The sequence below is a fragment of the Muntiacus reevesi genome, chromosome 4 (assembly GCF_963930625.1).
Source record: "Muntiacus reevesi chromosome 4, mMunRee1.1, whole genome shotgun sequence".
Classification (NCBI taxonomy): Eukaryota; Metazoa; Chordata; class Mammalia; order Artiodactyla; family Cervidae; genus Muntiacus; species Muntiacus reevesi.
The window spans coordinates 103256093-103281730 of NC_089252.1; the positions used below are offsets into that span (position 1 = coordinate 103256093).

Here is a 25638-nt window from a genome sequence, read left to right on the forward strand (position 1 = left end):
AAAATTATGTAATTCAAGGATAACATGGTTATCTTATACCTTATATGACATTGTAACTTGCTTACAGCTATCCTTGGATTTGGGTCAAAATGATCTTCCCACTAGAAATAACTCCCAGTGGAGAAAAGCTTGTTAGTTGTATAGTGTCCAGTGAAGAATATTACTGTCTTAATTTTGCAATATACTGTGTTTGCTGGTGCTATTTTTATACAGTGAAGCAACAACCTTGCAGGGGAATAAACAATTTAATAATAATAAATAAATAAAACATATTTTGGAGACTTTGTTCAAGATGACTGTCCAGTCTCCTTGCTCCGTTCCCTCCCAGTGCCCCAACTCCATATCTTGTATCTTCTTTTAAAAAGCAGACAAATAGCTTTTTGTGCAAATAGGAAAAGGCAAGAGTGTTCTACTGCTTTCGGGATAAAGGAAGGGAATTGTAAAGTCTTGACTCAACCTAAAGATGATTCTTCTGGATCTCTTCCTTGAAGGGGAGATATGCCCAGAAAAAGGAGAGAGCTATTGTTTTGCTTTGGAAAGCCCAGGATGGCCTTTTATTAATACAGTGATGACCAGGACCATTAAAAGGACTGGATACTCAAGCTTCTGATCACTGCATTCTGTCCAGTAGATGACCGTGTGTGGGAAGGTAGTGCAATGGGCATGAAGTGGAGTGAGTTGGGTGAGTAGCATCAAGCGAGAGTTGTGTGTCCTTATCTCTTTTCTAGGCAAGACATGTCCCATAGATCAGAGTTCTCTGTTGGAAAAAGTCACCTTCCAATTGTCCGTTTTCCTTTCCCTTTATTTTTCCGTACACTATTATTTATTTTCCTTTTATATAAACAACTTTTTAACGTTTTATTTTATATTGGAATGTGGCCAGTTAGCAATGTTGTGATAGTTTCAGGTGCGCAGAAAGGGACTCAGTCATACATATGCATGTATCCACTCTCCCCCAAACCCCCCTCACATCCAGGCTGCCACATAACATTGAGCAGAGTTCCCTGTGCTGTAGAGTAGGTTCTTGTTGGTTATTCATTTTAAATATAGCAGTTACACAAGCAATGTTTAAGCAAAGTGTAAGTTACAGAAAACATCATTAGAATATACAGGGAAACAAACAAACAAAAAAAAGATATGCTCCTCATTCTGGATTTGTATTATCTTTCAGGAGGCAAATTTGCTGGTGTTTATTCCGAACCTTAAAAATATGCATGTCCTTTGACCCAGCAAGTGCCTTTCCAGGAACTTACCCTAAGTAATAATTGGATCTTGAATGAAGGAAAATGTTCAGAGATCATTTCTCTACAGTTATTTATATAATTTGAAAACTTGGAAACAATTTAAGACCCATTGGAAGGGAATTATTGCATTCATGCATACATATTAATAGCCATTGATAGATATTTGTTAATATGAAATTGCAATATGACAATTGTAAATTAATAGGTAATTAATAATGCTTATGTAATAATAAAGAGAAGACATTTGATCATGCTTCATCTTAAATATCTTTCATTTCTTTCTTGCTTAATTCCTAGATTATTTTCGGTCATTACATAACTAAAATTATTTCATGTCATCAAATGACTAATACTGTGTTTCCTACTAGAAAAAAGAATATTTTTCTATCTGCTGGCTGCCCTGATGGTCATCGTTACCTTTCTTACTAGCATGGGCAATTATCAAATAGCTTTGCAGGCCTGCAGTATGGGGCTCTGGGATAACTCCTCTGGGACTACTTTTCTCTCTTCTCTCCAGTAGACACTATAACTTTTCACTACCCACCACACACTATGCCAGCCCTGGTCTAGTTTAAACCAGTTCACACCAGTTCTTGAAAAAGGATATCTGATCCGTCCCTGATACCACCAATGAAGGACCTTATGTAATCTTCCAGATCATTCCAACATACAGGAGTCCATTTGGACTCTGTTGCTTTCTTTGGATATCTGCATATCCCTTTAAATCCTATGACCTTGCTGGTAGAAGGCCCATTCTTCCTCCTGTCTGTGGTCTATAAAGAGCACCCACAATCAAATTGCTCCTTTGACCTTTCAAGTTTCAGGGGAACAAGGGAGACCATTCAGCTAGAATTACCTGAAAATTTGGTCACATCTACATGAATGTAGCATTATGACATGGTATTTTCTACCTTCAGTCCCTGGTGGTGTTTTATTTTGTGGAGGCATTAGCAAAGAAATTCACCTTGCTAAAGAAAAGGAATTTTAGTGCCTTAAAATTTCCCCTCCACCATATGGGAACCTGAAATCTCATTCATACTCTGTGAAATTGAAGAAATTGGATATTTGGGTTTGGAAATTGGTGGTCCTCCAAGAAATATGGGATCTAAAAGTGTTAAATCCTTTCATAAATAAACCTTGATTCAGACTGGAATGTCTTGGCTTGATTTTAAAGGTGATATTATAGGAGACATATAGTTGTTGACTGGCCTTAAAGATAATTATCAGCACATTCCAGTCTTAGTCTGCCATCAGCAGGGCCTGCTTTATGATGAAGTCAGTGCTCTTTCCCTTATAAGAATATTACATTTAGACATGCCTTCAACCCCAGGATGTTTATGAACCACACTCAGCTCACGAGCTATGAACGTGAAAGAAATCTCTTAATAGTGGCAAATGTTCTCTCTCAAGCCTTCTAGATTTTCATGCCACATGTCTTGGCAGTTTGGTTTTTATTTTTAATTGAGCTCTGTCCTGCTGTCTTTGGGATATGAGATAAATACTTGTGATTTGCTTTTCTAAATTTGCAAATTTAGCTTTCTTTAGACCCAGTAAGCTGTGTATTAGATTAACCTAATCACCAGGGTATGTACATGTGAGTTTTTGAATGAAGTATTAAAATATAGTCTGTTCACATGGTAACTTTCTTGGGGTAGAGAGAGTTACAACAGTAAGGGAGGGGAGGGGAGGAAATTCAAAGGAAGTTCCTTGCTGAACCATCAATACCATGAATGCAGGGACTGAATCCTTCATTCCTGGCATAGTGCGAGATGTAATTTTATTGAATTAATGAATTAATTTATAGACAGCTTAAAACATACTAAATGTTCTACCTTCAACCCACCTAACATGCCCTAGGAAGCAAAGTACTCTAGATGTTGTCACAGACTCTGGAGCCTGACAGCCAGGGTTCAGATCCCAATTCTTCTACTTACTAGCTGTGCTACTAAGGGCATATTAACCTCTGGGTGGCTCCATTTTCCCATCTCTAAAATGGGAATATAAGTGTCCTAAGAAATAAACAGAATTATAAACAATTACTCACACTCATGCAGCTTAGATCAGTGCCTGGCTCAGGGTAAATGCCATATAGTTATTAATTAGTATTGATACTTAGAGTTAACTAGTTATTGGGTATTAATGTAGAGCTTAGGAAAATCCTTAGAATATTTGGTTTATCTTTCATTTCAAATGGAGACAGAACAAATATATACATTAACATTTTAATAAAACAGTTTTATAGTGTCTGATAGACTAGCCATTGATTCAATCTAAAAATAATAGTATTTAAAGGAAAACTATCAGGATACATAGTGTACATGTACATAAGAGAAAGCTTTCCATAACCAGGTGATTGAAATTCCTCAAACATATGAAGTCTTCTCAGTATATTTTTCCATCTACATAATTGTCCCAGGGTTTATTTATCATCGTTCTTAAGGCAAAGCCTCTGGCCTTTGATCCAAGTAGCTGCCCCTGAGATGCTCAGGGCTCATGCCAAATGTAGCTGCTAACACACTCCTTCCCATGTCTTCTGAACCCTTTCCCTTAGTATTTGGTCCTGGGCTTTTGGTCTCCTCATTCTGGGAAGCTATTTGTGGTGGGACGTAGGCCCCTGTCATCTATGAAATGTCATCCCTTTAGCTGCTTGAAGTAGAATCAAAGTCTCTTAATCCAGCAGCTTTTCACTCATTCAAATTCATCCTGACAGTTTGACTGCTTGTACCAAGAGTCCAAGTTTTTGGCAGCAAACTCCTTTTACCTCTCCTCTATGTTGAGAGGAGTATAAAACTCCCCAGGACTCAAACCTGGGCCACCATCTAGAGCAAGGAAGGAGACCCTAGGCCTTAGCCTTTCTTGATGCACTTATAGCCAGGGAACATTTCCAGCTGGATTACCTCACCACATAATTTTGGCACAATTGTTAAAGGCACACAGAACCAAAATACAGATCTTAAAAGCTCTAGAAGGGAGGCAGTTTGGTGGAGTGACTGCGCTTGAGGGTTCTGCATCAGACTAACCACCTGGTCCAGGTGCTGGCCCTACAATGTCTAGCTCTTTGACTGTGGGCCCGTTTGACTGTTCTGTGCCTGCTCTGTGGCATGGAAATAATACTAGGGCCTGCCTTATTCAATGAGTTAATTCTGTTTAGTAAATTGACTGGAGTCTGACCCCAAACCAGGTATTTAGTGAAGCTGGTTGTGCTATTATTTGAATGGCACTTCATCTAGGGGTAAAGTCTATGCTTAAGATCCCTGGTGCCCTCTGCACTGCTCAAGTCAGCTTATCATCTATGGCTAGTAAAGGTGGTCCGTGGGACAGACCTTGACTATTTTTCCTCCTGCCAGTGAGCTAGACTGACATCCCCCACACAGCCTAGAGCACAGGAGGAGGTGTCCCTTGGAAGGGAAATGGCAGCAGTGCTCCTGAATGGTGCAGAAAGGCCTAGAAGCGGGCTAAGAGGTCATTTAATTCAGGAACTCACTTTACAAAAAGGGAAAACTGAGGCCCAAAGAGGGGAAGAGAGTAACCTTGTAGACTTGCTGTTCTTCTGGCATTTCAAGGTCCTTCCTTCTCCATGCCAGCATGTCCAGACCTACCCTGTCATTCCAGCCCATGTCTCTCCCTGAAAACTTTCTCCAGCTGCCTGCTGTTCCCTGATTCTTCTGTTCCTCATCCTCTCCCTTCTAATCCCAGAGCAGTATTCTGCTCTCCAAACACTCCCTGGCCTTTCCTGTCTCTCCTGCATTCCCCTGACTGTTTCCTTGCTAGAATGTTTTCCCTACCACAACTGCTTGATAAAATTCTACCCCTTCTTTAAAATTAAAAGGTCAAAACTGGTAGCCAGTAATCCATATGTGGCCCACAATACTCAAGTTTTTTTCTCTTTTTTTGTTCAATTGAAGCATCATTTGAAAACATCAGATATAATGAGAAAACAGCTTCCCAGGTGGCGCTGGTAGTAAAGAACCTATCTGCCAATGTAGGAGAACTGGGTTTGATCCCTGGGTCAGGAAGATCCCCTGGAAGAGGGCACAGAATCCCACTCCAGTATTCTTGCCTGGAGAATCCCATGGACAGAGGAGCCTGGCGGACTATAGTCTCTAGAGTTGCAAAAGTGTCAGATGCGACCAAAGCAGCTTAGCACACAGCACACATGCAGTGAGCAGACATCACGCAATAAACAGACCTCAGATAGTTTTCTTCTTTCGATAAGAGCATCTTGCTTCATGGAACCTGCATTTTTGCTTGGTAGAATTAGTGGCTGCTAGGGAGCATTTTCCCTGCTTGACCAGCATTGCTGCTTGATAATAACTGCTTCACCCTGCCAGCGTGTTGGTTTGTGACCCAGTTTTAAGACTTTGTTTAAATGCTATCACTTCTGAGGACCTTCCTCTCCCCTTGTCTTGCTTTTCTGAATGTATCATTTCCTCCTTGTGTATGCTTCTAACATTTCACTTTGTGTCTCTTCTCATGGCAGAGATTGAGTTCTTTTCTGCTTATTATCGATTTTAGTAAACGATACTTACCGTCTATCAAGTGCTTACTAAGGACAAGGCACAGAGTTGAGTGTTTCATGGACATTTTAATCTCTAGGCCTCAGTACAACCCTGTATGAAGTGTTTCATTATCTCCAGTCTACAAATACAGAAGCCCAGAGAGTGTAAGGGGCTTACTCAAGCTCACACAGCTGGTAAGTGACAGAGAAGGAATTTGAGCAGTCATCTACCTAGCCTTGGCATTTGTGTTTCCTCCTATTTTATACTGATGGTCTCTCCCATTATACTGAAAGCGATATCAGAGGCACAAAATTCTGATCCATTTTCGCCCGTTGAACATTTAAGCAATAATTATAATGCAGGTCATGGCAGTATCTTGAGCACTCGCTACATGTTTGATGCTGTGCTGGTCATTTACCTTGCAACCTCACATAATCCCCACAGCTACCCTATGTGGTAGGGCATATAATCACATATTCAGTTGAAAAATCACAGGTCGAGTCAAAGACAAAAGCAAGTGGCCAGGATTTGAATCTGGATCTTTCTTGACTGTGAGTCCTGTACTTTTTCTCCACCCACCTCCCTCATATTTCTGAACCACTTTTCTCACAGAAAAGCTATTAGCTCATTAATAAAGCCAGCAAGCAAAGTCCCCTTGTTTGCTTCTTTCCTCCCCTACAGGTGACATAGCAGCCACTTCAGCCACTGGTTTTTCTGCAGACATTCTGGTAGGAGTGGGCAAGAAGGATGCTGTCTGTGCGTGTGCGCGCGCGTGCACACACACGCATGCGTGCACACACACACACGTTCAACGCCAAAATGGGAGCAACAAGCTTGTCTCCTGTTTTCATGTTTGGAAACTGGAGCTGCTTTTGTTACATTATAAGGGTTTCATCTGGGTAGAAAATGTTCTTCACATGCTCACCTTTGCCTTTGAAGAGGTCATTCATGTTGCCAAACACTGTAGGTAACATTTGGATGGGAATGACGATAAATACAGACTGAGTCACAAATTGAAACTGGAATTTGTATGATTTTATCTGTCATGCTTTTGTCTCTTGCTGAATCAAAACAGGATGCCAGCAGGCCAATGTCTCTGTCCACACCTTGATAGTCATGAGTGCCAAGAAGTTCACGTGGCTGTCTTGTTTAGAGCTGTGTAGCCTCATACGTTCTTAGTCTTCACTGTAGAGTGAGTGAGAGTTTTTAGAACTATCCAGTTGAGAACATGCTAGTGATGGTTTTTACAGCATTGGGAGTTCCTGCTTTTCTTGGGTCAGGTCTGCTAGAGTTGTAAAAGGAAGCTTTCTGGACATTAACTTTGTAGCAAAAGTGGTGAAATGAGGTTGGTGAAGGAAGAAACATTTCCCATGTAATAAAAGTGGGATTGTGCAGAGCTGAGATGAGACTTTTCTTACTGTTTGGTATTCAGATGAGATTTACTTTGGAAGTCACATCAGCAAATATTATATTTCTTGAGAACCTCAGCTGTGTTTTCAATCACAGGGCATCTTTATTTTGCTTAACATGTGCAGCAAGTTGTTAGCTTCAACTTGTATGTAGATGGCTTCAACTTTGTTTTTTCTTAAACCTACAGGTAGACTTACCATTAAAATATGTTTTTAGTATCTATTTTGGACCCTTAAAAAGATGATTTGGGACAAGGGCAAACGTTTTGTGCCATCCGGTCCACACAGCTTCTTTCTTTTTGGTGCTTACTCACCCAGGCACTTAATTTGTTATCATGTATTAGAACATTTCCCTGTCGCCTCAGAAACTGTCTCACAGGTCAGGCTTTTAGAACCTGAATTTTTTAAACACAAAACAGGATTATGGATTAATCTCAGGCAGGGCAGTCTCTGGGGGCAGCGTAAGCTGACAAGTGAGACTCTGCTCTTGGCAAGACCCCTGTGGGGTCGCCCTCTGTTCCTGTCGTTGACCCATTGGACGAAAGAGTGGATGTGTGTGTGAGTCTAGGCATGACTTCTCTAAAGATCAACATTTGTACACACTGGAGTCACCTTTTATACATAGTGCTACTGACATTAACCAGAGAAGTGGGCCTGACAGCCCAGGCCTCAGAGCCAGCCGAGAGTGGCCCGGCTGTGTGCGCACGTTTCTCTGCAGGGACTCAGCCCAACGCTACACAGCCGAATTGTCTTTGTCCAGAAGGAGCTACTGCCTGGGTAGAGGCGCCTCCATGGTGCCTGCCTCTGGCCCGTCACAGTGGGGGGTCGTTTCCGTGTGCGCATGCGTGCTGGTTATTTTAAATACCCAGTTACTTCAAGTGCTTCTCCTCTCGAAGTTCCGATACCATGATTTTCTTACAGTGAGTTATACCAGTATTAATTCTTGAAGGAAAGAAAGGGGAAATATTTTTTAACGAAGTAGTTTGTATCTTTGAGAAGTTGTAAAAGAGAAGAGAATTGCAGCTGAAGCCGTCAGATCCTTGAGTGAATATCGGGCCTGCCTGAGAGGAATCCAGTGTTCTTCTCAGGAACATTTGTCTTCAGACTGTTTAATAGCAGGGCTGTGTTTCATTCAGGCTTGTGTTTAATCACTTTATATGGAACTAGACTATAATCTAATATTGATACTGAAAATTTTTTAACCTGAAAAGAACTACTAGGAAAGAAAATCACTTATTTTAAAAACTGGGATCAAAGACATCAGTTGTAGAAAATATCCTTTGTGGGGTACATAAACATCTGCCTCCAAAGCATGATACAAGTATTTGGTAAAGTCTGATGTTTAATATGTGAGTATAAATTGTACCATCTAACACAACTTTTCATCACAATTGTGGGGTTTTGAAGAACAGAGTGTCACATTTTAAGATTTGAGCAATTTTATCTCTGCTCAGACCACAGTGAATGCTGCCATGCATCAGGGTAATTAGGAAAAACAAAAATTACTGTTTTTAAGCCTGAAAATTATGCTCAGCAGGACTTGTACTTTGGTTGTTTTTATAGAAGTGGACCGGATTTGACCCTTGTCATCCACCAACTCTCTGCCTGACTCTCTTAGGGATCAATACATAGTCCTTAGCAGTGGGTCAGGGATGGTCCATGGGGCAGAGCCAGGTGAGAAGCAGAGTAAATGGTCCAGGGAGCTCAGTGTCATAACCCCATTCTCCTTAGTTCAGCTGGATGGCCAGAAAGTCAAGTCTTGTTCCCCGGAGCGTGAGAAGGATGTTGAACCGCTCACTGATGACTGCTGAGATGGGAACAGAGGCAGCGTTGAGCAGATCTGTTGTGATTGGGTGGGTATTATTCCGTTTGGAGATGGAAGGAAAGCAGATAGACTCTCTATTCAGCTTGAAATTGCAGTGAGGTTCAGTCTGTCAGCCTTGCTTATGTCGTGTCTCATACTCATCGTCAGTCACTCTGTACGTCTGGAGAACTGACTGGGTGGGCGTCTTTGTTCTGAGTCTTCTTTTTATGAAGCGATATCCCCAAAGTTAACCAATTAAGAATTGTTTTTCTCCGTGTAGCAGTAATCTCTCTGAGAGGAGTGAGCCAAATTGCTGTGGGGGATGCTGTGCCCTGGGGACGCATTTGGGAGGATTTCCTTCTCCTGAAGCCACAGGGTCAACATAAAGCCTCCATAAAAAGTTTTAAATAAAGGAGAAATTGAAGCGGAAGATTTCATTCTGGCACTTCATGTCTGGGTTTTGCTTTCCTCCCACTGAGGAGCTAACCAAGCCAGTGATCTGGAGGATGTATTTAGTTTGAGGATAATGAAACTTTACTATGATTAAAAAAAATTTTTTTTCCTTACCTGGATTATAATTGTAAGGAAGCCAGTATCTGCCGGTGACCTTTACGAATTAGCTTATGATGCATTGGTAGCTATTGTTAAACATGGCACTTAAAAATGTTTTATTGTATGTAGATGTGATTGTTTTATAAAATGGGGATTACGACTATGACATTTCTATCGCTTGACTCAAGGAAGGTGATTTTATGTACTTAGTGAGTAGGTGTCAAGCCATTGATATAAATGCTGATGGTTTTACCTGGATTTGTAGTTGTCCTTGGGAATGGAAGTCATTTACAGCATGAAAATTCTTTGCTGAAATCCTCTTAGCTGAAACATTTTGGAGAGGAGTCTTCCTTAAGAAGATGGAAGTGGCCTCATAGACCTTATTTTAGCATCTCCCTTCTCCCTCAGCATTTGCCCTGGCTGACTATTTCCTGTGGAGTTCAATGCCTATCAGACATGGCATGTTCTTTATTTTTTTAAGAACTTAAACCTTTTATTTTTAGACAATTGCAGCTTCATCTGCAGTTTTAAGAAATAATAGAGAGAGATTTTGTGTATCCTTCACCAGTTTCCCCCAGTGGTTACATCTTGCAAAACTATAGGATAGTATCACAATCAGGATCTTGACAGTGATACAGTCCAGGTACGGAACAGTCCCAGCAACCATAGGACCCTTCACATTGCCCTTCATAACTGTACCCATTTCCTCCCCCATTTCCACCTCTTACCCCTGGCAATCAAGAGTTTGTTCTCCATTTCTATAATTTTCTCCTTTTAAGAACATTATATACATTAAATCATATAGGATATGACCTTCAGGGACTAACATTTTTCAATTTTATTCACTGGTGGTGCCTCCAAGTTGTTGGATATATCAGTACTTTGTTCTGCTTCATTGCAGAGTGGATGCCCCTTAAATTATTTAACCATTCACCAGTTGAAGGACATCCAGGTTGTTTCTAGTTTGGTGCTATTGTGAATAAAGCTATTATGGACATTCATATACAGGTTTTTGTGTGAACCTAAGTTTTCATTTCTTTGAGATAAAAGATAGAAAGAGTATAGTTACTGGGTCAAGAAACTGCCAAGTTGTTTTCCAGACTGGTTGCCTTGTTTTATATTCTGAGTCAGCATTGTATCAGGGATCCAGTTTTTCTGTATCCTCGCCAGCATTTGGTATTGCCACTACTTATTATTATGGTCATTGAGATAGGTGTATAGTGATGTTTCATTGTGGTTTTAGTTTGTGGTTCACCAGTGGCTAAACATATGGAACATTTTTCCATGTGCTTATTTGTTACGTGTATGTCCTCTTCACCACAGTGTCAGCTCATGCTTTATGTCTATTTTCTAATGGTTTTAGGAATTTTACTTGTCGATTTTTGAGAGTTCTTTACATAGTCTCATACTGGTTATTTGTCAGATATGTGGTTTGCAAATATTTTCTCCCAGTCTATAGTTTGTCTTATTATCCACCGAACAAGTTCTTTCACAGAACAATTATTTTTTTTTCAGTTTTGATGAGGTCTGGTTTGCTCATGTTTACCTTTATGATATATGATTTTGGTGTCAATTCTTAGAACTCATTGCTTAGCCTTAGATTCAGAAGACTTTTTTTCCCCAACTGTTTGTCTATAAGGCTTATAGTTTTATGTCATATTTAAGATCATGATTCACTTTGTTTTTGTACAAGACATAACATTTAGTTCAATGTTTTCTTTTTTTTCAATCTATGGATGTTCAATTGCTCAGCACTGTTTGTTGAAAAGGCTATCTTTAATCCATTGAATCGTTTTTTGCTCTTTTGTCAACCATCACTTGAACAGTTATCTTTTAGATATAATATTGTTGCAGTATATCTATTTCTGTGTTCTCTATTCTGTTCTACTGATCCGTGTGGCTATCTCTCTGCCAACAATACATTCTCTTGGTTGTTGTAACTATACTGTGGGTCCTAATATTAGGTGGAGTGATTCCTTCCATTTTATTCTCTGTCAGAATTGTTTTAGCTATTACTGGACTTGTCCTTTTCCATATAAATTTTATAATAGCTTTGTCTATATCTATAAAAAACTTGCTGAGATTTAGATAGAAATTACATTAAACCCATAGATCAATCTGAGAAATATTGACATGTTTACTATCTTCAGTCTTTTCATCCATGGCTCTCCATGTATTTAAATCTTTGATTTCTTTTACCAGAATTTTGAGAAGTTTTAATGTCCAGATCACATTCATGTTTTAAGTTTCTACCTAAATATTTCATTTTTTTGGAGTGATTGTAAATGGCCTTTAGGTTTTGATTTTGGTTTCCACATGTTCATTGTTAGTTTATAGAAATGCAATTGACTTCGTGTGTTGATCTTGTATCTTTCAACCTTGCTAAACACATTTATTAGTTCTAGGTGGTTTTTGTAGATTTCTACATAAACAGTTATGTCATCTGTAAATAGGGATGGTTTTAAAACTTCCTATGGAATTTTTGTGTTTTTTATTCATTTCTTGCGTATTGCAGCATCTGGAATTTCACAAATTATGCTGAATAAGAGGGGGAAAAGCAGATATCCTAGCCTTGCTTCTGACCTTAGAAAGCATTCAGTCTTTTGCTGTAGCTATAGCTTTTTCAGTTAAGTGCTTTTTATCAAGTTAATGAAATTCCACTGCATTTGGTGTGCATATTTTGAGATGCTGTTTTGTATATTTAAACAAGGGAAACTAAACAGTGGAAAGTATTTTGTTTTCATGTCCATTTTCTTTTAGGATCAATAACATAAAGAAAGTGATTATTGGCAGAATTGTGAGATGATCTCAAAGCTTCCTCTCTCTGAAGAACATACCCTGTATAATCCCTAGGACTGTGGGTAGGATGCGATGTCACTCATGTGATTATGGGACAGACTCTCATAAGCATCACGACTGTGGCTTTAAAGTTTTGAGGGGGCCATGTGGCAAGTAATCAAGTTGTTCTATAGAAGCTAGGAGTTTTAAGGGCATGGGGACCTCAGATCTATATATATCTGCAGGGAACTGAATTCTACTTCAGCCACATGAGCTTAAAAGATGATCGTATGCTCCAGATGAGAATATCTTGATGACAGTATCTTGATTTGAACCTTGTGAGACTCTGGTAGGAGAACCTTGTAGCTATGATTCCTGCTTGGACTTCCAACCTACAGAGCTGTGAGCTGCCAAGTTTGTGGTCATTTGTTATACCATCATAGAAACATAATACAAAACTATCTTAAAATTTGGAAATGTGTTGGAATCAAAGCACATAGTGAATATTCTACTCTAATGAATTAAGAGGGATCCAAAGTTTATTCACTAATTTATGTTTATCCATAATTTGTGGCTACTGGTTTTATGTTAGATGTTATGTTCAGACCTGGGCATACTGAGGAGAATGAGCCATGGTCTTCCCTTGCTGTTGAGGAGCTCATGGCCCAGAGTGTCCTGCCAGATCTATCAGTATATGTAGTTCCCTCCAACAATTATCCCATTACGTTTGTATTCAACAATCAGACTCAAATCTGGGTAAAGAGTAAGCCATCTGCAATTCTTGGGTAAGTCCCTTACTCTTTTTGAGTTGGAGTTTTCCATCAGTTCAGTGATATGCTTCTTTGGGAATAAGTGAAGATCAAATGGGATTTAGGATACCTCATTATTTTAATCAGAGGTAATGATTACCTCTCTGCAGTGTAGCTTCTTTTCTTTTCTTCCTGTCTGCATCCCACCCACAATTCTCCATTGGCCATCTACTGTGTGTTTGTGAAGATGCCCCAGTAGACCCATTCAGGGATGCATTTGACTTTGTGTATTTATAGCCTAAGGTGGCATGCAGGGAGGACACTACCTATTGCTCAAGGTAGGTAGAACTGTGATGCCAGGATTCTGAGGGGACCCGAAAAGGGCTTGGGGTCAGGCCTGATTTGGCCTGATTGAAATCTGCCATCATCAACAGGTATCTCTTGCAGAGCTACGCCAGTAGGAGGACTCAGAATAAAAGATACATCCTTTTTTCATTTTTCCTCCTTGAAATTGCCTCAACTGATCCTCACATCATAGGAAAGAAGTCTATTTGAAAGTATTGCCCTGATTTGTTGAATGGGAATGGGTAGACCTTGCTAATAGAGAAGTGATCAAGGGACATGGACAAATGCTTCTGATTGTGTAGGGCCTCCCAACTCATTTTTAGTAGTTCAGAATCAAAGCAATGATAACAATAATAAAAGTAGAAAATGCTAAACAACCTAGCCACCAAACTGGACTTCAAAACCCACAGGAACTTTATGAGGGAGCAAGTTGAAATGATCAACATTCAGGCACATTGTGGGGCAGGGTAGAGGTGCCAGGAATGGCTGATGACAGCTGTGGAGTCACTAACACTCAGGCACTCCCTGGTGAACCTGGATTATAATCAGCATAAATCTAAGTGACTGTCAAGGGCAAAGAAACCATGCTGGGAAGGCCTGTCTTAAGGTCCTGTTGGCTGACAGCAGTTGCCACCGAGACTGCCACCAGAGGGCCCCTCCCTGCTTTATTACTCCCCTTTGGAGGTGATGGTCTCCCAGCAGCTGATTTTTCATGGGAGCAGAAGTACTTTCTACTGAGACCTTCTTTTGATGTAATTTAAATTAAAAAAATTTTATTGAAGAAGTATAGTTGATTTACAATGTTGTGCTAATTTCTAATGTATAGCAGTGATTCAGTTATATGTATATGTATGTGTGTAAATATATATCCTTTTTTATATTCTTTTCCATTATGATTTATCACAAGATACTGAATATAGTTTTCCATGCTATACAGAAGGACCTTGTTGTTTATCCATCCGACATATAATTGTTTGCATCTGCCAATCCCAAACTCCCAGTACTTCGCTTTCCCACTTCGTCTCGCCCTTAGCAAACACAAGTCTGTTCTCTGTGTCTGTGACTCTGTTTCTGTTTCATAGATATGGTTGCTATTTTTAAAACTTACATTCTTTTTACATTAATGATTCATAGTTGTATCAGAAAGTACAAAGAAGAATATTATAGATTACCTGAAATCTAACCTCAAGAACAATCATGTCATCAATGTTTTGATGCCCTTCCTTCTAGTCTTTTTTCTTATGAATATTCATTTAGAAACACACATATATTTGGGATGGTATTGTCTTTATCATTTACTAACCTGCTTTTCTCAGGTTTCATTAACATCTTTCTTTTCTGTTAAATGCTTCTACTTAGTGTTTAATCTATGACCAACATCTCAACAACTGATGCCTGCAATGTATTATCTGATTTCTTTGTAACACCTATACACACACAGAGACACATAATTATTTAATTTCTTTGGAAGGTGAGGGTATGTATGTGTATGTTTGTATAAGTACTTGTGTTTCTATATGTTTCTGTATATATATATATATATATATATATATATGAACATATGTATGTATATATGCATAATTTTTATTCTTAGTTTTATAAACAACAATGTGATGAACATTTATTATTTTATGATAATTTTTATTGTTATTTTATAACCAACAATGTGATGAACATTTATTATATCATTAGAAAGAATTCCTAGAATGAAGTCATTGGGTCAAATGCTAATTCTTGAGTTGTGCAGAATTTTAAGGAAATTAACAGTTTTGGGGGGGTACTTCTCTGGCAATCTAGTAGTTAAGACTCTGTACTTCCAATGGAGAGAATTTGGGCTCAATCCCTGGTTTGAAAACTAAAATTCCACATGTAGTGTGGTGTGACCAAATAAACATTTTTCTCATATGCTCAAAAAAAAAATTTCCACAAAAATTGAAATAATACCTACATGTCACTTTGACAATAAGTTGTAAAATTTGAATGCTTTCGCTCTCTCCGATAGAGTAGCCACTAGACATATGGATATTTACATTTAAATTAAAAAATTTTTATAAGACTAAAAAAAAAATCAGTTCTTCAGTTGTACCAGTCATATTTCTAGTGCTTTGTAGCCACATATGGGCTTCATGGTAGCTCAGACAGTAAAGAATCTGCCTACAATGTGGGAGACCTGGGTTCGATCTCTGGGTTGGGAAGATTCCCTGGAGAAGGGAAAGGCTACCCACACTAGTATTCTGGCATGGAGAAGTCCATGGGGTTGCAAAGAGCTGGACAGGACTGAGCGACTTTCACTTTCATAGCCACATGTAATTAATGGCATGTGTATTGGAAAGTGCACATTAGGGCCTTGCCATCATCACAGGAAGTTTTATGGGATCATGCTGCTCTGATATCTTCATGAGTTCCTTTATAATTGTGATTAGAGTTCAGTACATTTTGTAGGTAATTAATTTGGCTTGATATAGATTTCAGAGTAAAAAATTTCACTGTTCCATTGAAGATGAAAAACGTTGTCTTTCTGAAAATGTAAGAACATGGAAATTCAACCCTTTGTCTTGTCTCCTCATGCTCTAATAGGCTGAAAAATAAGAGCTGGTATTAAAGCTAACATCACTGTTGGTGCTAATGTGCTTTCTGTGTGGCAAGTGTGTAATTATTGTTAAGTCAGGTATTCTCCACAAGGACTCTGGGAGGTGCAACTGTCACCCACATTTTACAGGGAAAGAAACTGATGTACATGGAGCTCAAGTACTTTTTCCAGGGTCAGTACATGCCTGGATCCTGATTGGGACCTAAGCCCTCAGCTTCAGAATCCACACACTCAGCTACTCTTTGTATTGCTTCTAAGGTGACACTAGTGGTTAACAATTCGCCTGGCACTGCAGGGGACATAAGTGATGTGGGTTCAATCCCTAGGTTGGGAAGATCCCCTGGAGGAGGGCATGGCAACCGACTCCAGAACTCTTGCCTGGAAAATTCCATGGACAGAGGAGCCTGGCGGGCTATAGTCCATGGAGTCACAAAGATTTGGACATGACTGAAGTGACTTAGCACGCACACACTCCTCCTTGAGAACCTGAGACTCTTAGGGAAAAGACTGGCTCTTTCCTATGCTGCAGAGCTGTGCACACATAAAGAAAAAATGTCTCCCAGTTGCTCGAAAAGTAGCTACACCAGACATACACAGAAGTAGATCCACAGCCTTTTTCTAAGGGAGGTTCCCCTGAACCAAGTTCAGCCTGGAATGAGGAGTACTCAAGGGCCTTCCGGAGAAACTGTTACCCATCCGTACTCTGACTCAGAATCTGTTCAGTCAGAATGGATGTATTTTACACATTTATTCTCCACCCATCCTTTATTATGGAGTGAGATTTTGTTAATAAGCTTTGAGAAAGGAGGGGGAAAGGAGGAGTTTAAAGTGCTGTCAAAATCAAAGAGCTGAAGCCCAAATAGCCTCGCTTGATGGGGTTGTTTGTTTGCAGCTGAAGGATCAGAGTGACACGTTTAGGCACAGAGAAGTTTAAACTTCAGCGAGGAGCAAACAAGTCCCAAATGCAATCTTGAGGGTAGCCAGGTCCAAGCAGAAACCAGTCTGGGGATTTTCAGTTTCAACCTTTTCCAAAAGGTGTCACTCTAAGGCAGCAGTGGGGAGGTGAGAGGGAGGTAGAGATAGAAATGTAAGATAAGAGTAATTGGAAAAATAAGATTAGTAGTCCTTGTTCTAACAGATCCTTCAACCCACAGCATCAGTGCCTCAGAAGTTGCTGTTGCAGAGAGAGGGTTTCAGCGTTTATCTTTACCTCCTCATCTTAGCGTGACCTTCTCTGTACCCAGGGCAGAGCTGGGCTAAATCCCAGCTATTCCCCCAGGACCAATTCACATTCCAGGTTTGCTGTAATTTGGGATATGGGCATTTCATTGGCTCTGTGTTCTGGTACAAACTGAAAACGACCATCCTCTTACGCTCGGGATGCAGTGAGAACAGAAAACTAGGAGGGATGGTGAGGGGGGGAAGGCAGAAGAGCCTGTGTAATTTTAACACATGGTTTTAAAAGCTGTTTAAAAATTCCAGATCATTAACACAAGATAGACACTAAATCAATGCTGACATATAATTTATGGGAAAAATTGTTTTATCAAAATATTTGAAGATCAGCTCCTGCCAAGTGAGCCTCTTGAAAAGCACTGGATGTTGCCACGTGTCAGGAAGAGACACACAGAACGGGCAGTAGGGCTCTTGGCAGATAACTGAGAGAGAACCTGGTTTTCAAATATTTAGTTAAACAACACAAATGTATGTGTAAGTTAAAGTCGACACATGTTAATGATTTAAGGTCTTAAACAGGTTTCTTATTTTATTGTTTTAAAGCTCTAATATTCACTTTAAAATTCCGACCATTTCTCCAGAACTGGATGTTTAAGCATTAGACTCTAGAAATTCATTTGATAGCTTCACTATTCTTAAAGTGTACAGAGTTATGAATTATTCAAATACAGCTGAATAGTCCTGGTAACTTAACCATTTTATAAGAGACTTTTTGTAATCTGCCACGTAGAATAACTAATAAAACCAGAACTGACACACAAACACTTAGGGATTTTTGTTGTTTTGTTTAATTGGTGAGACCAAGAAGTCATCTATTTTGAAGAAACCTTTAATTATTCTAGATATGTAACACCAAAGCAATGTATATTTAAAAATGTAATCTTAGCTTTCTAGATAGAGTATCAGAATTCCAATCTTGCCCTATGTGGGGACCTTTTAGGAAATTTTTTTAACTGGAACATGTTAAATGTTTATAGAAGATTTCTGAGGTTGCTGTGAATTCTCTTTTTTCATCAAAGATGGCCTTTTAGGAATAAAACAGCCTCTTTCAACTACATCCCCCCACCCAGTACATATTATTGTCTGGTGAATTACCAATAGATGCGCTTCCAAAATAAGCAAACGCTGTGTTGAATTGAGACACACAGGTTGCTCTCCTGCTGGATTTTCCAAAACCATTTATTGGCTCATAATCATTGTGATTCTTCCAGTAGCAGTTCCCTGATGAACAGGACCATGGGGCCCTGCGGCCTGGGCTTCCTAGCTTGTATTTTCTCCCTCCTTTTCAGCAGGCCACTCCCACTTACCTACCTGCTTTTGGAGACCAGCCATGAAGCCTAGGACAAGATTGGCTTTAAACTCTTGCTCATCATTCAGTACTTTTCTATATTAGTTTTTTTTCATCACTATTGTAATTAAATAGTTGTTTGATTCAGGGTTGCGCGCCAAACCAGACAGCTTCTCAGGATGAGCGTGTTGTGTCTAGCAGAGTGCCTTGCACACAGGAGATACCCAGGGAGACGAGGTGGTGTAGTGGTAGAAGGACTGCATGTCTCCCAGGTCCCAGGCAGAGTGAGTGGAATGCAGAGCAGAATTAAAAGCTGCTTGCTTCTACCTCAGCTCAAGGCCTGCGGTTGCTTTTTTATCAGGCCGTCTCGAAACTCTTGGGTTCCTGGGTGCTCTTGATGGCTTCCAGGTGGCCGTGAGCATAGAGTTGCCTCCGTTCGGGGGCCGAGTATCCGAGCCCTCTTGTCTCCATAGCAAAGAGAAGGTGCTTGAGGCAAACAGAGAGCAAGAACTTGAAGGGCGTTTGGTGAGGATGGCAAGGGGACCACTGATTTATGGGGTAGGAAAGTATCAAGTTCAGACTTACACTTCATCCATCATTGCACTAAGTGGGTCAGAGGAGGGTGTTTCAGAATCACATCTTTGCACTCCCTTTCCTCTCATTCCTCAGGTATTTATTGAGTGTGGACACTGGTTCCATGTCAGGGGCTGAAGGGCCTTCCAGAGAGCGCGGAGACGTGGTCCTTGCCCTCTGAGGATTACAATCCAGTTGCAGCAACTAAGCACACACATGAAAGGGTTGTGCAGAAACGTGAAGTGGTGTTTAATGAGGTGGTGGAAGTTCAGGTGCAGAAGGTAATAACCGAACCACTTGGGTGAAAGTAATGCTACCGACAACCCAGCCTTGGGACAGTGGTAACTGTCATGCCCTGGACACTTGCAGGTTGTCTAACAGAGAGGGCCGGGTGCTCGAGGTGTATTGTCTCCCTTTGTGCTTGTGCCAACCCTGTGTGGTGACTTCTGCTTCCTCCCCCTATCTTATAGAGGAGGACCTGCAGGCTGAGAGAAAGGTCAGTAATGTCCAGGCTTCCCAGTATAGGTTGCACTTTGGTATCACTTCAGAATCACCTACTTTTTAAATAAAGTACTAATGCCAGACTCCTACCCTCAGATGTTTTAATTTAATTGGTAGGAGTGTGACTATGGCATCAGGATTTTAAAAATATTTCTAAAGGGTTCAAATGTGCAGCAGAGTTTACGAAGCATTGGGTTTAGATTGTCCTAAGGTCACAGAGGTCGTATTGATGGAACCCAAACTTGATCCAGGTCTGCCTGTTTTCAGAGCTCCAGATTTATATCACTGAACCTATGAAGGCTGCCAGCGCTCTGTGGCAGAGCCTTAAAGGGGAGGCAATTTCAGTAATTGGAGGGGTCACTATAGGGTAGTCCGGCCCTCCCAGGTGGCATCAGTGGTGAAAAACCTGCCTGCCAGTGCAGGAGACTTAAGAGATGTGGGCTCGATCCCTGGGTCAGGAAGATCCTCTGTGGGGCACGACAACCCACTCCAGTATTCTTGCCTGGAGAATCCCCTGGACAGGGGAGCCGGGCAGGTTATGGTCCATAGGGTCTCAAAGAATCGGCCACAATGGAAGCAACTTAGCGCAGCACAGCACTACAGGGTAGTCCAGGGGCGTGTGTGTGTGTGTGTTGTTGTTGTTGTTGTTGTTGCTGAAGATAGGTGACAGCAAGCAGAGAATCTTGAATTCAGTAATAAGCAAACATAAAATGGGTTGAATACTTAAACTGACCCTGTATGAGTGAGAACTGAAGCTTCTATGGCACCAAGTACTTGGGCGTTGTCCTTAGTGCATCATGCACATTAACCCACTGAATCTTCACCAAACCCCTTTTAGCTAAGTTCCCACATCACAAGGAAGCTGGGTTCAGAAAATTTTTATAACGACTCAGAAGGACACAGGTAGTAAGTGGTAGGCTAGCTCCTCAGTCCAGTTTGTAACCACTGTGCCGTGCTATCTCTTCTGTTATGCTTGCTCTATGTGTTTTCATATTTGCCAGTCCCCATGCTAAGAGCTTTACTTTCATTGCTTCGTTTAATACCTGAAGTAACTCTAGTGAGACATACCATTGTTACAGATGAGGAAACTCAGATACTTTCTCAAGACTCTATAATAAATGGTAAAGCAAGTGTTATTCGTGCAGTCTAGTTTCCTAATCCATGATTTTAACCATTCTCCATATTTAAAATATTTTAATTATATATAAATACATACCTATGTATTTACATATATTAAATGCTTATTTTTATATATTTTATATAAAAATATTCAAAATATTTAAAAATATTTAAAACTGAAAAAATTCAAATTAAGTTTTAAGCAAAATTCTGTATAGAAGACAAAGTAGAACAACTCCGTTTGAATGTGAGATGGTGGATGGAGCTCTCTGCTGATTCACACCCCTTCTCCCACTCCACTGATCTGTTTATCAGCCCCCAGATGCCTTTTTGGAACTCATGGTGGTCTAGGGAACGGAGTTCAAAGACCACAACTGTAGGTAATAGGAGCTCCTTGAGATGATGGAACCAGGCCAGTGATACTTTTGATGAAATATTGATGATTTAGGCATATTTTCCAGGAAGTGGGGAGGCAAGTTGTAAGAATAAGTCCCACGAGGCATCTTGGCTCACCCAGTTCAAAGTCACATCCAAAGACACAAAGTCAAAACATCTGAAAAAAATCAAAAGGAAAGTCTAACCTTCAATCTGTGTCTGTGGAAAACATTGAAGCCCCAGGAATAACACCTAGCAGCTTTTCCCCCTTCCTCTTTTCTCTCACTTCTCAGTCATCTTATTCTGCCCTTATAACAAAACAAAACCTCTGTGTACCCAGCCTCCAGGCTCATCACCTCTTTTTCCTCTCTCACTCATATCTCCTACTTTTTATCATATAGATTGTCATAGTCTTCCCTTCAAAGTCCTGTGCCTTTGCACAGTTTTGCTGGTTCACTCTACTACTCATTTCCTAAAATCCAGGCATAGTCCTGGCTGAAATAGAACTCTTGACGGTGAAGAAGCTGATCAGGCAAAGCCAAGTCCTTATTTAGGGTTGGGGTAGGAACAAAGGCTGGGAACACACGTGTGCACACACACACACTTAATTTCAATCTTGTCAGAAATGTAGGGTGGGGAAGGGATACAAGCTGGAAGAAGCATAAAAAGCAGTGATAGAAAAAGATAATGGTCTCAGGAAGTGTTTCCAAAATAGACTTGATGATGAAGAGAAAACAAAAGGGAAAGAGAGGGAAGACACAAATGTGGTTCTTAAACATGAGTCACTGAGAAAAGCTCAGGACACTGGAATAAAGTGTCACCAATGTGTTAGGGAATGGCAGGTACGGAGAGCTGGGGTAGGTGGTAAGGATTTGGTTTAGATAGGTGTGCATGGATCATCCTGAATTCAAAGTGATACTGTGACATCTAAATGGAAATAATCACCAAGTGGTTCAGTGTATGTGAAAGATGTTAAGTGAATAAAAGGAAACAAAGTTTGGAAAAGTATCAGAATAGTGGTGAAAGCTATAGAGACAAACCTCAGTCCTTCTCTGAGAAGCCACTTTGATGAGGAAAATGTCTCTGGGACAGAGTCAGGAAGGGAAAGTTCCAGTTATGGATGCAGGAGGGTGAAGAGTTTGCAAGAGAAACAGGGGAAGTAAGTTCTCAATCTAAGGTGAGCTTCTGAGAACTCAAGGGAAAGGTTGGCTTATAGGTGAATGGGGAATGGATACAGTCCCACTCACCCATTATACTGTGTTTCAGAGAGGCTATCTAATAAGAAGGGGCACTTTCTAATGATATATATATATATATATTTAATACAGTTTACAAAATTATACATAGCATCTCAATTATATGTAATATGTAAAAGAGTAAGAGAGAGATGGAGAAATTAAAACAAAATGTTCCAGAGTGTTTATCTCCATGTGGTGGTATTTTGGGTAATCTTAGCTAAAAAGAATGTCATTTTTCTTATGTTAAAAAAATTTAAATTTTTTCTGTCTTTTGGATTCCATATGATTATACCTTATTTTAAGAGAAAGTGTTATTTTACTGATATTAACTAGAAGAAGAATAAATGATATAGAGGCTATGTCATCTCATGTAATACCCACAAACATCTAATAGGAATAAATAACATAATTTCCTGTTTCCAAGTAAAGAACCCAAAGCCGAAAGAGATAAAGAAATTTTTGTCAGTCATATAGTCAGTTATGGAGAGATGATTCAAATCTGATCATTTTTAAGGCACAAGTTTCATAGACATAGGCAGCTAAAATATTACTTCCAGTGAGGAGAAGAAGTTGGGGAACCGTTCAGCTGTGAAAACTACACATTAAGAAAAGATATATGGCAAGAAGGAGGGTATCGGTGGCCTGCAAGTGTTGGGAGAGCAAGAATAAAAAGTACATCCTCTTAATGAGAGGGACCTGGTGGTAGGGAGGTGGAGGCAGGTGTTACAGACACTTGATAAGGAGTGTGACAGTTCATCAGTCAAGACAGCCCAAGTCACACTGGAGGTAACAGCCTCTCATCTCGTGTTGTAACACAATGAAGGTGCTACCTTGCTTATGTGGTATGGTTTGGCCTTTAGCTTCATTGTAATCACTCAGGGACTCAGGCTGAAGGAGACATCTGAAACATGCTTCTGAAGTCATTATGCCCAGGAAAAGGGAAGGTTGTAGTAGATTGCTAGTTCTTAAATGCTTCTGCTTGGAAATGACAGTGATCTAAGGTGTAATTGTTAAAGCTGGTTTAATATAAAACTAGTTAGTGTCTGCCATAAGCAGTCACGTGGCAGGTGAACTAAGAACTTGGAAACCCATAAAGTAGCATTCTGTGTCTGTGGATTGCAAGCAGGTCAGCTCAATTAATAAGAGATTCAGCAGGTGAGAATCCTGGACACCCTCCCTCTTCTCTGACATGGATAGTACATTTGGAATTAAAAAAAAGTTACAAAAGGAAAGGGAGTCACGAGGACACAGACCATCCCAAGTAGAGGATCAGCCAGACTGTATCTGAGTTAATGCTTGGAATGACCATAATATTGATCTTTTAAAAAGCAACACTGCTATTGAATGTATAAAAAATAGGGTAACACAGACAAAAACACTTCTGCTTCAGACTCATCAAGTATTGTTTTGTAGAAGGGCTTCTAGTTGTATTTATGATATTCTATGAACTTATATGAGAAACTAAAAAGTTTGATTGCTTTTTAATATTTAAATTTTGCATATTAAATTTTATGTGTTGAAGAGTAATGCTGTTTATCCCTGTGTAGTTCTGTGACTTTCATAGGTTATGCTCTGTAGTCCTTGCTTTTAAAACTGTTTTTGGTTTTGGCTTTTATTTATATTACCTGGTCATTGAATTTCCTCTTTTTATCAGGGCAGAATGGAGGGTTTTCTGAATTTTAAAAGCCTGTAATTTACCTTGGATGTGAACTATCATGCTTATTCTGAATAAATTCCATGTAAAACTGCAGAAATTGTGTAGAAAGTCCTTATGAATTGGAACTTAACATGTCATTGACACATTTTGAAGGGCGTTCTGTTGACTTTAGTGATAGATGATCTCTTTCTGCCAAGTTCAGCTGGAAGGGATGACTTAGAAACCCAAACATCAACTCTGGAGTCTAGAAACTTCCTGAAACCATGGTTTTAAGTCCTCAGGGTGGATGCAGCCTGCATCTGTGCAAGGGATGGCATTTCACCAGCTTGCTCCACGGAAGGCTCTGGAAAAGAACCATTAAACACCAGCCTTCTTTGTTGTGTGTTGGCTTTTAAAAGTCTCCAATGGTTCGGGAAGGATAAGGCCTTGCCTTGGGGCTCCCTGGTCCAATTTTTTGGGACCTGGCTGAAAACCCTGGATATTTGATAGTCTGGCTTATTTCTATGGTGTATTAGCACCCTATAAAAGTTACATGTCATTTATTTCAAGTTTAGAACCCTCTCAAACTTCAGGGGCAAACCAAACTTGAACCTTTTGTGGCTGGGATTCTGTTTACCTTTGGCCAAAGCTTGCTTCCTGAATGTGAAACAGGGAGGTGAGGTGAGAGGGGGGCCCCTGAGGCCCCTTGGCCATCAAATTGCTTTTGCCAAACAAGGCTTTGATAGGCTAAAACATGAATGACTTTGAAACACGTAGAGTAGCTTCCTGTCAGAATGCTCCGGGGCCTACACACAAAAGTATATTGTGCCGGGCAAAGTGCATTTGAGTATTGCCTTCAGCCAACTGTGAGGCAGTATGAGATTTTTGCCAAACACAGGTTGAAATTGGGTCAAGCCACTCACCTTCCAGTTCTAATAAATATATTAAGTAGTTTCTATAAAAGTTATTGGATAATCCAATTGAATGAGGACCTTGGAGAAATTTGGACATGTCTTGTGTTTGAAATGTTTATTTTTAAGTAGTGACACAGAAAGAATGGACGCCGGGATACAATGCCCAGCTCAAGAATGGCTTTAATTCTCTTGTGTCTTTTGTCGGAACGCAAGGTACGCCTTGTGCTTGAATGGAGGAGAAGTAACGCTGCGTCCCATGCGTTTTTCAGATAGAAGAACTGATGAATGCACTGGAGAAGACCAGGCAGGAACTGGACGCCACCAAGGCTCGCCTTGCCGCCACGCAGCAGTCCCTGGCCGAAAAAGAGGCGCACTTGGCCAACCTCCGGATAGAGAGGAGGAAACAGCTGGAGGAGATCCTGGAGATGAAGTGAGTACCCATTTTTGCTTTCTCAGTCTTTCTTTTCTAACTTCTCTGTAGGGATGAGAAAGGGAATGCTAAAGAAGAGGAGGAAAGAGCTTGGAGAAAGAGTCATTTAGCTAACACTTGACCAGTTGTTTCTGTGGCTATGCTTCTTATTTTCTCAAATTACAGCTTCTTTGTCCCAATGTGCACATTTTTCACATCTGTTATTCAAAAAAGAAAAAAAATCCAGCATAAGGTTTTGTGACTCTGTGTTTTGTGGACGGCACTAATATTCTTAGATCTATCGAAAAGGTTTGAGCTGGCCAAGAGACAGAGGCCTTGTTAAGCACAATGGTAATTGAAGTCCTGCTCAGGGTTAAAT

The 25638-nt window shown here is 40.2% G+C and overlaps 1 protein-coding gene across 1 annotated transcript in view; it reads left to right on the top strand.

Annotated features, from left to right (window-relative positions):
- ERC2 (ELKS/RAB6-interacting/CAST family member 2) overlaps positions 1 to 25638 on the top strand; it is a 919595-nt gene that overhangs the window by 513591 nt on the left and 380366 nt on the right. Inside the window, exon 14 of the mRNA XM_065935028.1 lies at positions 25120 to 25280. Coding sequence (XP_065791100.1) covers positions 25120 to 25280 — 161 coding nt within the window. The remainder of the gene's footprint in view (positions 1 to 25119; positions 25281 to 25638) is intronic.